This window comes from Eleutherodactylus coqui, chromosome 11 (assembly GCF_035609145.1).
Source record: "Eleutherodactylus coqui strain aEleCoq1 chromosome 11, aEleCoq1.hap1, whole genome shotgun sequence".
NCBI classification, from domain to species: Eukaryota; Metazoa; Chordata; class Amphibia; order Anura; family Eleutherodactylidae; genus Eleutherodactylus; species Eleutherodactylus coqui.
This window is the reverse complement of record NC_089847.1, coordinates 5,533,675-5,546,767: the sequence shown is the minus strand read 5'-3', so window position 1 is coordinate 5,546,767 and position 13,093 is coordinate 5,533,675. Positions and strand designations below refer to the sequence as shown.

The 13,093-nt window shown below is 48.9% G+C and overlaps 1 protein-coding gene across 2 annotated transcripts in view; it reads left to right on the top strand.

The window, feature by feature from the left end:
• Positions 1-13,093, top strand: part of HYDIN (HYDIN axonemal central pair apparatus protein) — a 110,377-nt gene that overhangs the window by 40,457 nt on the left and 56,827 nt on the right. For both annotated transcript variants that reach the window (XM_066583641.1, XM_066583640.1), the window contains exons 27-40: positions 1,049-1,258; positions 1,383-1,520; positions 2,956-3,133; positions 8,675-8,751; positions 8,832-8,947; positions 9,024-9,160; positions 9,227-9,359; positions 9,438-9,624; positions 9,708-9,857; positions 9,948-10,187; positions 10,440-10,599; positions 10,735-10,884; positions 10,983-11,153; positions 11,398-11,571. In XM_066583641.1, the coding sequence (XP_066439738.1) occupies positions 1,049-1,258; positions 1,383-1,520; positions 2,956-3,133; positions 8,675-8,751; positions 8,832-8,947; positions 9,024-9,160; positions 9,227-9,359; positions 9,438-9,624; positions 9,708-9,857; positions 9,948-10,187; positions 10,440-10,599; positions 10,735-10,884; positions 10,983-11,153; positions 11,398-11,571 (2,221 nt within the window). The remainder of the gene's footprint in view (positions 1-1,048; positions 1,259-1,382; positions 1,521-2,955; positions 3,134-8,674; positions 8,752-8,831; positions 8,948-9,023; positions 9,161-9,226; positions 9,360-9,437; positions 9,625-9,707; positions 9,858-9,947; positions 10,188-10,439; positions 10,600-10,734; positions 10,885-10,982; positions 11,154-11,397; positions 11,572-13,093) is intronic.

Here is a 13,093-nt window from a genome sequence, read left to right as displayed (position 1 = left end):
TTAGAGTTGGCAGACTTCTAATGGGGTCTGGTGGTGGGATGTCACCTGCAAGCTAATCAGTACGGGACATCACAGCACTTTTTGGGCCTTCCAAAGTCCACTGTTGGCCATGTTATTGGGAGATGGAAGCCATCCGGTGTGTGCGGTGCCACCGTGTTCAGGGAGGCCTTGTAAACTGACAGAACGTGGACAGTGAAGCCTTGTATGAGCTGTGAAGACATCACACACATGGTCTCACGGGTCATTGGAACAACTATTATCACCAGAACCATCCATAGGGAACCACACACAAAGCGACATGCAACTGCACACAAGCCCAACATCACAGTAGTGAATGCGCAGAGGCGCCTGCGATGGGGCTTGGAGCGTCGGACGGTAAATGATTGGAAGCAAGTGTTGTGGACAGCTAAATCACAGTACACCATCTTCCAGTCGGATGGCGGCACTTGGGTGTGGCGGTTGCCTGGAGAGCGGTTTCTACGTGACTACATTGTCCCAACAGTGAGGTTCTGTTATGGTGGGGGGTTTCTGCTGGGAAGGACTAGGGTCATTGGTTATAGTGAAGTCCACCCTCACCAACAATGGGTACAGAGACATCCCGGACAATGTGGCATCACCTCCCCTGTGGTAATACTCTGGTACAGCTCCGTATCTCCACCAACATGACCGAGCGCCATGTCATATGGCACGCAGTGTGGAGGAGCAGAACGTCTGCAGACTTCATTGGCCACCCAAAGTCCGGATCTCAATCCCATCCAGCATCTTTGGCATGCACTGGAAGGTCGTATCCATGTATGCCCAATGCACCCATCATCCCCCATCACTATTTGAAGCTCTCATCGAGGAATGGAGACAAATCCCTCCACATATCTATGGGAATTTTGTAGAAAACGGCCTTAGAGGATTACTGCAGTCATTGAGGACAATGGTGGCCCAACACTGAAAAATTGAATTTCATCATCTATGTGTGTCCAAATAGTTCTGTCAGCATAGTGTAGAGGATGATGGGTACTGGAAATTATATAACGACTGTAATAATCTTCTCCAGGTTTTTGATATTCTGCCTCAGTTTGGGACTTTGCAGCCTGGAGAGAGTCAGATCATTTCATTTACGTTCTATGGACACACAGACATCAGCGCGGGAGCCAAGGCTGTGTGTGACGTTTATGGGGGTCCCACGTATGAGATCAGCCTGTATGGTGAGGCCTCACTTGTCAGCTACAATCTGAGTACCAGAGACATCGACTGTGGCGTCCAGGTAACGTGAAGGGGATGGCTGGTATGTGGGTACATATATGTGCGTGCTGAGTTGGGGGTACATGTTTGTACTGCTGTTGGCTATCATGGATGATCCAGTACATGTAACGTGTTTGTTTCCATAGGTGTTTGACCAGGTCGCTGAGGCACAGATTGTTCTCAGGAACACTGGGAAGGTCAGTTTCCCATTTACTGTGCTGAACGAGAGACCACAGTCGCCGCAGTGTCCGTCCAGAGGGGAGCTGCGTGTCCAGCCGCTGAGTGTGAGTGCTTCATCGTTCCTTTACACTCCTGGGGTATATCGTAATTATTACACGGGTCATTCCGGTTACACTGAATTAGTGTAATCATCAGGAAGAACCAGTGAACAGAATATCCCCACAGCCACTATATAGCCAGTCACCTACACACAGTATGGTCAGTATATACTGTACCTAATGATTACCATGACCCCTGTACAGCATGTGGAGCCTGCAGCCACTATAGTCAGGGTATGCTATATGTGATGAGCATCATCACAGCCCATATATTCAGCGCTTCACATACATATAGTATAGCCAGTATATACTATACAGAAAATCCCCACAGCCCCTGTATAGTGAATACATGTCACCTACATAGTATAGTCAGTATATACTGTACAAAACAACCCACAGCCCCTATATAGGCAATACATGTCACCTACATAGTATAGTCAGTATATACTATACAAAACAACCCCACAGCCCCTATATAGGCAGCATGTCACCTGCATATAGTATAGTCAGTATATATTTACATGATGATCACCACCACAGCACCTATACATGCAGCACCTTTCACCTACACAGTCAATACATACTGTACAAACAGCCACAATATAGACAGCACTTCAACTACACACAACATAGTTAGTATATACTGTGTAGAACATCCCCACAGCCCCTATATAAGCAGCACCTGTCACCTATACACAGTATGGTCAGTATACAGCATACTGTACTTGACGATCCACACAACCCCTGTAGAGCCTGCAAACACTATAGTCAGGATATATTGTATGTGACGATCATACCCTCAGCCTTTATATAGGCAGCACATGTCATGTACACAGTATAGTCAGTATATGATGTACCTACGGATTGTCCCCTCAGCACCTATAGAGGCAGCACATGTTACCTACTCAGAGTATAGTCAGTATATACTGTGTAGAACATCCCCACAGCCCCTATATATACTGTACCTCATAACCACTGCAGCCCTTATTCAGGACACACATGGAGCTTGCAGTATATTGTAGCCGACGATCGTCGCCACAGCTGCATTATAGAGTGATGATTATGCAGAATCCAGGGTGTTAACAGATGAGGAGGCGAAATATACGAGGATGAAATCTTATATAACTGCGGGACCAATCTTGTGGTAAATTAGCAAAGATCTGGAGACAGACTCTGCCCCCCGGTGGACAGAACTCTCTCTGCAGCTGACGGAGCTCCCAGGTTTTCTAGCTCTGATGGTACAAATCGCGTATATGTACATACATATATTGTATATGTATGTATGTGTGTGTATATATTATATATATATATATGTGTGTGTATAGGTGTGTGTGTAGGATGAGGCCACCATCAGCATAATGAAAGCCAATGTTACTTCTGGACACATTTAACGCAGAATATATCTCTTCCTCATCCTCCTCTTCCTCCTCTCTCCCTACAGGGTCTTATTCCTGCTGGAGGAGAAGAGACCCTGAACATTTCCTATTTTCCTGGAGTCCCCGAAACTTTCCAGCGCTTCATTCACCTGCAGGTGGCTCATATGGAAGAGGAGGTCATTGCACTGAGAGGGGAGGGAGTGTTCCCCCGCATCAGCTTGGACCTGCCCCATAACCTCACAGGTATCCACCGCCTTGCACCTCTTCTGCATATTATCTGAGAGCCAAGCTGTGACTGGTGTCTGCAGTGTGCGCATTGCTGTAATGAGAGCCAAGCTGTGACTGGTGTCTGCAGTGTGCGCATTGCTGTAATAAGAGCCAAGCTGTGACTGGTTTTTACAGTGTGCGCAGTGCTGTAATGAGAGGCGAGCTGTGACTGGTTTCTGCAGTGTGCGCAGTGCTGTAATGAGAGCCGCACTGGTTTCCACAGTGTGCGCAGTGCTGTAATCAGAGCCAAACTATGACTGGTTTCTACAGTGTGTGCAGTGCTGTAATCAGAGCCGAACTGTGACTGGTTTCTACAGTGTGTGCAGTGCTGTAATCAGAGCCGAACTAATGTGATAGACATGATAATTATTTAATATAAAATGTCTATTGATGTTGTAATGACTTTCAGCTCTGTGGAGTCTAAAGGACACACACAATCTAATCATGGTATTTGCTAGCCAATGGATGGGTGATGTATTTGCTCTAAGTACATAAGAAGTTGCTCAACCAGTTTATGTGTAGATCTGTGTCCAATACTGAGTGTTTATCTAGCCCCCCTTCCACTCCCATCCTGAAACTTCTACAACAAAGGAATTGCTTCAGCCTGAGCACATGTTGATAAGGTTGTCTGCATGCTAAAGAATACAAAGTCCATACCTTGGCGGACGGGAGGGTAGGGAGGCGGGAGACTCTGTATAATCTAGCGAATAAGAATATATATATGTTAGTGATGTAATCTGTTAAACGCCCATAAAGGGCAGGTGTTATCCTTTTTCAATAAAAAGGCCTGTCTGGACGTCTCTGCCAGGAGAGCCATTTTTAACATGAGATTCATACCTTGTGTTTGACTTGGTCAGTGTGCGCATACTGCTTCCACACAATTAGGAAAGCGACAAAATACCCCAAAGCCTGCTGGAGAAATCATATTCCAGAACACTATGACTGGTTTCTACAGTGTGTGCAGTGCTGTAATCAGAGCCGAACTATGACTGGTTTACACAGTGTGCGCAGTGCTGTAATGAGAGCCGAGCTGTGACTGGTTTCTGCAGTGTGTGCAGTGCTGTAATCAGAGCCAAACTATGACTGGTTTACACAGTGTGCGCAGTGCTGTAATGAGAGCCGAGCTGTGACTGGTTTCTACAGTGTGCGCAGTGCTGTAATGAGAGCTGAGCTGTGACTGGTTTCTACAGTGTGCGCCGTGCTGTAATGAGAACCAAATTATAAGTGGTTTCTGCAGTGTGTGCAGTGCTGTAATCAGAGCCAAACTATGACTGGTTTCTACAGTGTGTGCAGTGCTGTAATGAGAGCCGAGCTGTGACTGGTTTCTGCAGTGTGCGCAGTGCTGTAATCAGAGCCAAACTATGACTGGTTTCTACAGTGTGTGCAGTGCTGTAATCAGAGCCAAACTATGACTGGTTTCTACAGTGTGTGCAGTGCTGTAATGAGAGCCGAGCTGTGACTGGTTTCTACAGTGTGCCCAGTGCTGTAATCAGAGCCGAACTATGACTGGTTTCTACAGTGTGTGCAGTGCTGTAATCAGAGCCAAACTATGACTGGTTTCTACAGTGTGTGCAGTGCTGTAATCAGAGCCAAACTATGACTGGTTTCTACAGTGTGTGCAGTGCTGTAATGAGAGCCGAGCTGTGACTGGTTTCTGCAGTGTGCGCAGTGCTGTAATGAGAGCCAAGCTGTGACTGGTGTCTGCAGTGTGCGCAGTGCTGTAATGAGAGCCACACTGGTTTCCACAGTTGTACGCATTGCTGTAATGAGAGCCGAGCTGTGACTGGTTTCTGCAGTGTGCGCAGTGCAGTAATGAGAGCCAAACTATGACTGGTTTCTGCAGTGTGTGCAGTGCTGTAATCAGAGCCACACTATGACTGGTTTCTACAGTGTGTGCAGTGCTGTAATGAGAGCCAAACTATGACTGGTTTCTGCAGTGTGTGCAGTGCTGTAATGAGAGCCGAGTTATGAATAGCTTCTAATGTGTGTGCAGTGCTGTAATAAGAGCCGAGCTGTGACCAGTTTCTACAGTGTGTGCAGTGCTCTAATAAGAGCCGAGCTGTGACTGGTTTCTACAGTGTGCGCAGTGCTGTAATGAGAGCCGAGCTGTGACTGGTTTCTACAGTGTGCGCAGTGCTGTAATGAGAGCGAGCTGTGACTGGTTTCTGCAGTGTGCGCAGTGCTGTAATCAGAGCCAAACTATGAGTGGTTTCTACAGTGTGCGCAGTGCTGTAATGAGAGCCGAGCTGTGACTGGTTTCTACAGTGTGTGCAGTGCTGTAATCAGAGCCAAACTATGACTGGTTTCTACAGTGTGTGCAGTGCTGTAATCAGAGCCAAACTATGACTGGTTTCTACAGTGTGTGCAGTGCTGTAATGAGAGCCAAACTATGACTGGTTTCTACAGTGTGCGCAGTGCTGTAATGAGAGCCGAGCTGTGACTGGTTTCTACAGTGTGCGCAGTGCTGTAATGAGAGCCAAGCTGTGACTGGTTTCTGCAGTGTGCGCAGTGCTGTAATGAGAGCTGAGCTGTGACTGGTTTTTGCAGTGTGTGCAGTGCTGTAATGAGAGCCGAGCTGTGACTGGTTTCTGCAGTGTGCGCAGTGCTGTAATCAGAGCCGAGCTGTGACTGGTTTCTGCAGTGTGCGCAGTGCTGTAATCAGAGCCAAACTATGAGTGGTTTCTACAGTGTGCGCAGTGCTGTAATGAGAGCCGAGCTGTGACTGGTTTCTACAGTGTGTGCAGTGCTGTAATCAGAGCCAAACTATGACTGGTTTCTACAGTGTGTGCAGTGCTGTAATCAGAGCCAAACTATGACTGGTTTCTACAGTGTGTGCAGTGCTGTAATGAGAGCCAAACTATGACTGGTTTCTACAGTGTGCGCAGTGCTGTAATGAGAGCCGAGCTGTGACTGGTTTCTACAGTGTGCGCAGTGCTGTAATGAGAGCCGAGCTGTGACTGGTTTCTACAGTGTGCGCAGTGCTGTAATGAGAGCCAAGCTGTGACTGGTTTCTGCAGTGTGCGCAGTGCTGTAATGAGAGCTGAGCTGTGACTGGTTTTTGCAGTGTGTGCAGTGCTGTAATGAGAGCCGAGCTGTGACTGGTTTCTGCAGTGTGCGCAGTGCTGTAATCAGAGCCAAACTATGAGTGGTTTCTACAGTGTGCGCAGTGCTGTAATGAGAGCCGAGCTGTGACTGGTTTCTACAGTGTGCGCAGTGCTGTAATGAGAGCCGAGCTGTGACTGGTGTCTACAGTGTGCGCAGTGCTGTAATGAGAGCCAAGCTGTGACTGGTTTCTGCAGTGTGCGCAGTGCTGTAATGAGAGCCGCAGTGTTACTGGTTTATGCAGTGTGCGCAGTGCAGTAATGAGAGCCGAACTGTGACTGGTGTCTACAGTGTGTGCACAGTGCAGTAATGAGAGCCGAGCGGTGACTAGTTTCTGCAGTGTGCGCAGTGCTGTAATGAGAGCCGAGCTGGGACTGGTTTCTACAGTGTGCGCAGTGCTGTAATGAGAGCCGAGCTGTGACTAGTTTCTGCAGTGGGCGCAGTGCTGTAATGAGAGCCGAGCTGTGACTGGAGTCTACAGTGTGCGCAGTGCTGTAATGAGAGCCGAGCTGTGACTGGTTTCTGCAGTGTACGCAGTGCTGTAATGAGAGCCGAGCTGTGACTGGTTTCTACAGTGTGCGCAGTGCTGTAATGAGAGCCGCAGTGTGACTGGTTTCTGCAGTGTACGCAGTGCAGTAATGAGAGCCGAGCTGTGACTAGTTTCTGCAGTATGCGCAGTGCAGTAATGAGAGCCGAGCTGTGACTGGTTTCTGCAGTGTGCGCAGTGCTGTAATGAGAGCCAAGCTGTGACTGGTGTCTGCAGTGTGCGCAGTGCTGTAATGAGAGCCACACTGGTTTCCACAGTGTGCGCAGTGCTGTAATGAGAGCCAAGCTGTGACTGGTTTCTGCAGTGTGCGCAGTGCTGTAATGAGAGCCACACTGGTTTCCACAGTGTGCGCAGTGCTGTAATGAGAGCCAAGCTGTGACTGGTTTCTGCAGTGTGCGCAGTGCAGTAATGAGAGCCAAACTATGACTGGTTTCTGCAGTGTGTGCAGTGCTGTAATCAGAGCCAAACTATGACTGGTTTCTACAGTGTGTGCAGTGCTGTAATGAGAGCCAAACTATGACTGGTTTCTACAGTGTGCGCAGTGCTGTAATGAGAGCCGAGCTGTGACTGGTTTCTACAGTGTGCGCAGTGCTTTAATGAGAGCCGAGCTGTGACTGGTTTCTGCAGTGTGCGCAGTGCTGTAATCAGAGCCAAACTATGAGTGGTTTCTACAGTGTGCGCAGTGCTGTAATGAGAGCCGAGCTGTGACTGGTTTCTACAGTGTGTGCAGTGCTGTAATCAGAGCCAAACTATGACTGGTTTCTACAGTGTGTGCAGTGCTGTAATCAGAGCCAAACTATGACTGGTTTCTACAGTGTGTGCAGTGCTGTAATGAGAGCCAAACTATGACTGGTTTCTACAGTGTGCGCAGTGCTGTAATGAGAGCCGAGCTGTGACTGGTTTCTACAGTGTGCGCAGTGCTGTAATGAGAGCCAAGCTGTGACTGGTTTCTGCAGTGTGCGCAGTGCTGTAATGAGAGCTGAGCTGTGACTGGTTTTTGCAGTGTGTGCAGTGCTGTAATGAGAGCCGAGCTGTGACTGGTTTCTGCAGTGTGCGCAGTGCTGTAATCAGAGCCAAACTATGAGTGGTTTCTACAGTGTGCGCAGTGCTGTAATGAGAGCCGAGCTGTGACTGGTTTCTACAGTGTGCGCAGTGCTGTAATGAGAGCCGAGCTGTGACTGGTGTCTACAGTGTGCGCAGTGCTGTAATGAGAGCCGAGCTGTGACTGGTGTCTACAGTGTGCGCAGTGCTGTAATGAGAGCCAAGCTGTGACTGGTTTCTGCAGTGTGCGCAGTGCTGTAATGAGAGCCGCAGTGTGACTGGTTTATGCAGTGTGCGCAGTGCAGTAATGAGAGCCGAGCGGTGACTAGTTTCTGCAGTGTGCGCAGTGCTGTAATGAGAGCCGAGCTGGGACTGGTTTCTACAGTGTGCGCAGTGCTGTAATGAGAGCCGAGCTGTGACTGGTTTCTGCAGTGGGCGCAGTGCTGTAATGAGAGCCGAGCTGTGACTGGAGTCTACAGTGTGCGCAGTGCTGTAATGAGAGCCGAGCTGTGACTGGTTTCTGCAGTGTACGCAGTGCTGTAATGAGAGCCGAGCTGTGACTGGTTTCTACAGTGTGCGCAGTGCTGTAATGAGAGCCGCAGTGTGACTGGTTTCTGCAGTGTACGCAGTGCAGTAATGAGAGCCGAGCTGTGACTAGTTTCTGCAGTATGCGCAGTGCAGTAATGAGAGCCGAGCTGTGACTGGTTTCTACAGTGTGTGCAGTGCTGTAATGAGAGCCGAGCTGTGGCGGGTTTCTACAGTGTGTGCAGTGCTGTAATGAGAGCCGAGCTGTGACTGGTTTCTAGTTTTCTGTTCTTTGTCTCCAGGATGGGACAGATTGGAGCCGTTCCTGGCGGCATCTGAGAAGATACGAGGAGGAGAGATGGGCTCCTGCGATGCGTCTGTACGAGTGCTTCGTGACCTCATATATAGCCCCATAATGTGTCATTTACAGCGCAGTCTACATTGTGCTGTGTTTTGTAGGATACGCTGATAATGATGGAAATGGAGCGTCTTCTCATAAAGAAGCATGCGGAGGAGGTGCTGGATATGGGAGTAACAGGGGACAGCTCCCCGAAAAGACGCCGGCAGCTACTAAAGTGAGTGGGTCTGTGGGTACCCTTCCATACAGGGACATTTTTCATCCATATAACTACCCATATTCTATATGTTAAGGGCGGATCTCCCAGAATACCTGCTAGACTTTGGATACGTCATCATTGGAGAAGTCCGATCACATGTTATTAAAGTCACCAACACGGGACATTTTCCAGTGTCTTTTCGGGCAGACCGGTCTGGACTAGCAGGCTCAGGTAACAACTTCTGCCCCCCACGATGGTGAATTACCAGTGATAACCCCTGCCTTCTGCCTCATGTAGGGTTTATAGTGGAGTTAGACCGCGTCAAGAATCTGCCATGCTGTCAGACTGAGATATTCCAGGTCATGTTTGATCCTCTGGCCGCCAATCTGAGTCTGGGAGCAGTTGATGCGATTATGCACATTCAGGTGAGGTCTCAGACCTGCTCGCACCTCCGGATCTTGTTTCTTAGCCCTTGGCTGATGGAGTGTTGTGCATCTTGGCAGGTGAGTGGAGGTCCCCGGTTCTCTGTCCGCCTGCGGGCGCTGGTTACTATGCCATCTCTATGTGTTTCGGATGAGCGGGTGGAGTTTAGTCCTGTGCAGTGCGGCCATTGTCAGATCCGCACCGTTCAGCTCTGTAACCAGCTTCCTGTGCCCTGTGAGTGGTCGGTGATGTCCCAAGAAGCTGAAGTCAAGGTACTTTTATTAGCCTGTGTCCGTCAACTGCAGACTCCTCCAAGGGATGAAGACTAAGTGCTTATTGTTCCTGTTCTCTGCAGATGGACAAACATCTCCCCATGTATCTTCGCAAGAAGCTGAGGCAAGAAGCTAAGCCTAAAGCTGCCATCTTTGAGATCATCCCAGCACACGACCTTCTGCTTCCTGGGCAGAAAAAGAATGTGGAGATAAAGTTCACACCACAGGAAGAGGTAAAGTAGGAGATGAGAGGGTACAGGAGGGCGGGAAATTCAGGATTGTTGGTTCTATATAATGACCGGGGTCCATTACTCTCCCTGTAGAAGCTATACAGTCAACGTCTGGTCCTTCAGGTCGCTCAGAGCAGTCAGCGAGTGCTGATACTGGTACAAGGCCAAGGCCTGGAGCCGTGCCTAGAATTTACCCCCAGTGTTCTGGAGCTGAGACCTGTTCTGCCCTTCAGTCCAGGAGACGATGCGGAGGTTCTGGTGAGAAATCCCTGCAGGTTTCCTATTGAGTTCTACTCTCTGGAGATGGACAAGGAGTATGTGGAGGAGGAGAAGGTAACGACCAATTTTCTGCTGATTTCTGGGATTAGTTGCTCATCATTCTGGTGATCTCTGCAACCTATTGATCATTCTGGTGGTCACTGGGATCTGTCACTGACCACTGTCGATCTCTGGGATCTGTTGCTGATCATTTTGATGATCTTTGGGATCTGTCACTGATCATTCTGGTGATCTCTGGGATCTTTTGCTTATCACTCTGGTGATCTCTGGAATCTCTTGTTGATCACTCTGGTGTGTTTGATGCAGATTCTGCAGATGCTTAAGGGCTATGATGCTCAGAACACTTTGCTGCTTCCACTGCGATCCCCCGGAGAGAAGCTTCCCCCTGAAATCCTGGACTACTATGAGAAGAGACGGCTGCAGGAGGAGGAGGCAAGAAGGTGTGGGACACAGGTCACGGCAGCAGGTGAGTGTTGTATGTACCCAGTATCTGGTTCAATGCATCCAGATCCATGAGACCACGATCTACAGGGCAGTGCCAACACCACGTAACATGTAATTTACTCCACCTAACCAGAATATTATCCCGTGGCGATTTCAGGTGGCGTGGAGGAGGCGGATAAGGAGGCGGTGTCAGATATGCATGAAAGAGCAGAGCATCCGCCAGCCCAACGCATCTTGTCTCCCGCCAGCTATGGCAAGGGTCGTTCCTCTATTGGAGAAGCTGAGGAGGACAAGGGAGCAGTGACAGGTAACGAGCAGCTCAGTCTGGAGACATGAGATACCAACTCAAACCCAAGATTCCTCCTGTGTCTGAGATATCAACGTGTTCAGACTTTACCTCTGCAGGTGAAAAAGCTGGCAGCGATGATGGCAAGGGCCAGGGTGTGGGCGAACTGGAAAGCAACCCTGTGTCCGCAGCTATTGCCCGCTACATGGGTATAGACACCAGCAGTGACGGCCAAGCAGCAAGAAACCGTCGTGGCATCACTATCATTGTACATGGAGCCCCCCTTACTGGTGAGATGGAAGTGTCTGCTGAGAGTAGTAGTAATGCAATGACTGTGAGCAATTGAAGGAGACTCCTGTGATCATTGCAGGTTTTCTATAGAGTGGCCTTGGCTGTAGATCCTCATGTCTCCTCTGCTCCAGAACTAATCAGATGTGTGTGTGAGAATGAATGTTGGGAGCCACCATTATAACCCGCCAGTCACATCCAGAATGCTGGCCTCTGGTATAACACCCATGTGCTTCATTCATTTAGGCAAGAGCTCTGCAGCAGTGGCACTGGCCCAATACTACAGTGCCGCCTGTCTGTCCATTGACGCGGTGATCCTTGAAGCCATCTCTGATGGGACAAGTCAAGCTGGTCTGAAAGCAAGACAATTATGTGCCAAAGCTGCACTCAGTCAGGCCCTGCGCGAGTCCGATGAAACAGGTGAGGTACAATGGCGCCATCCGCAGGACCAAGCTCTGATCGTTACTATGACAGGAGCTTTATACTCTATAAACTACATGGTAATGATACATAAATGTGCTGGAGGTCATCTCCATCTATACAACTATTGGCCAAAGAGAGAGGATAAGATTTGCTAAGATCGGGCTACCAAACATTGGGCATCTGTCTGCAAACTGTTCTCTATAACATAAGAGAGACACATCAGCTTGGAAAATGAAGGACTGAGGGGTATCTACACAATGACCCTCCAGTTCAGTTCAGTTACTACTGTTGCCAGTGTGGTGTGCTGCAGCAACCAAGACACGAGGCACGACATTGAGGAGCTGGCGGGGTAGAGATAGCACCTGTCACGGTGGCTCCACCAATCTTCTCCCCGGAGGGACGCATACAACCTCGGCCAAGGCACCGCTAGACCTCTTCCAGGCAACCCTGGGATAGCGGTTACCTGTATATGTGTAATTGACTGAAGAAGTTGTCACTCGTGACGCCACCATTCCCTCACACCCGTTGATTATCCGGCAGTAGAAATAATGAAGTCCACACACTGTTAACGTTGAAAACCCAATCACTGGGAACGGGCAGTGACTGAAAACTTTACTTCTTGTTTGCAAGATACAGCTTTACACGCCAGTCCAGGAAAAACAGTTTAGAAGACGGTTAGGGAGGAAGAAACGGGCTGAAACCGGGCCTACAGTTGAGCTTTTTTGTATGACTCTACTCCTGGACACACACACTCCGGGATATAGGAGAACACCGGAGGTAAACACAACACTCCGCAGACAGTCCCTTGAGATTAGTAGTCAACAAGAATAGAGAGCACTCACCACTATGCCACAATGTGGCGGAGAAGATAGAAGAGAGATGCCCGCCTCCACAGGACCAGATCCAAGGTCCACAATGACAGTCCAGTAAATTGTATGAAGAAGGCAGCATCGAAACAGTGCATATATAGAAAGATTAAAAACCTTTATTGTCCCATGGTATAAGTGCCAGCAGCGACGTTTCAACCCACAATGGGTCTTTATCAAGCTGGTTTAACAGAAGACACACACGACCTATATATACAACAAGCACCACCCACCACCAATTAAAATCATTACAATACACATATGTTGGAACACCTACCAAATGTAAACTGATCGGGCGAGGCATCGGCGTTGTAGCTGCAACTCCACCTCCATAATAGCTCCACCACGTCCCCGCTGGTAGATTGCGCATGCGTGAGACTTCAGATCTCGCGAGAAGTCCGGTGTCAGCGCATGCGTATAATCACATAGACAATGTCTGTAGCTTCAGGGGAGACTACAACTCCCATGATGCCATGCAGAAAGCCATACACTAGCGCATGCGCCTAGCATATATCCACATAGACCATAAAAAGACAAAATATAGATCATCAGTATCCAATACTAACACTAACCGTAAATAAGTAATCTGCACGACGACTCCTCTCTCCATTCACGCTTTAGATAGGGATCCTGGAATTGGGGACATCAGGATA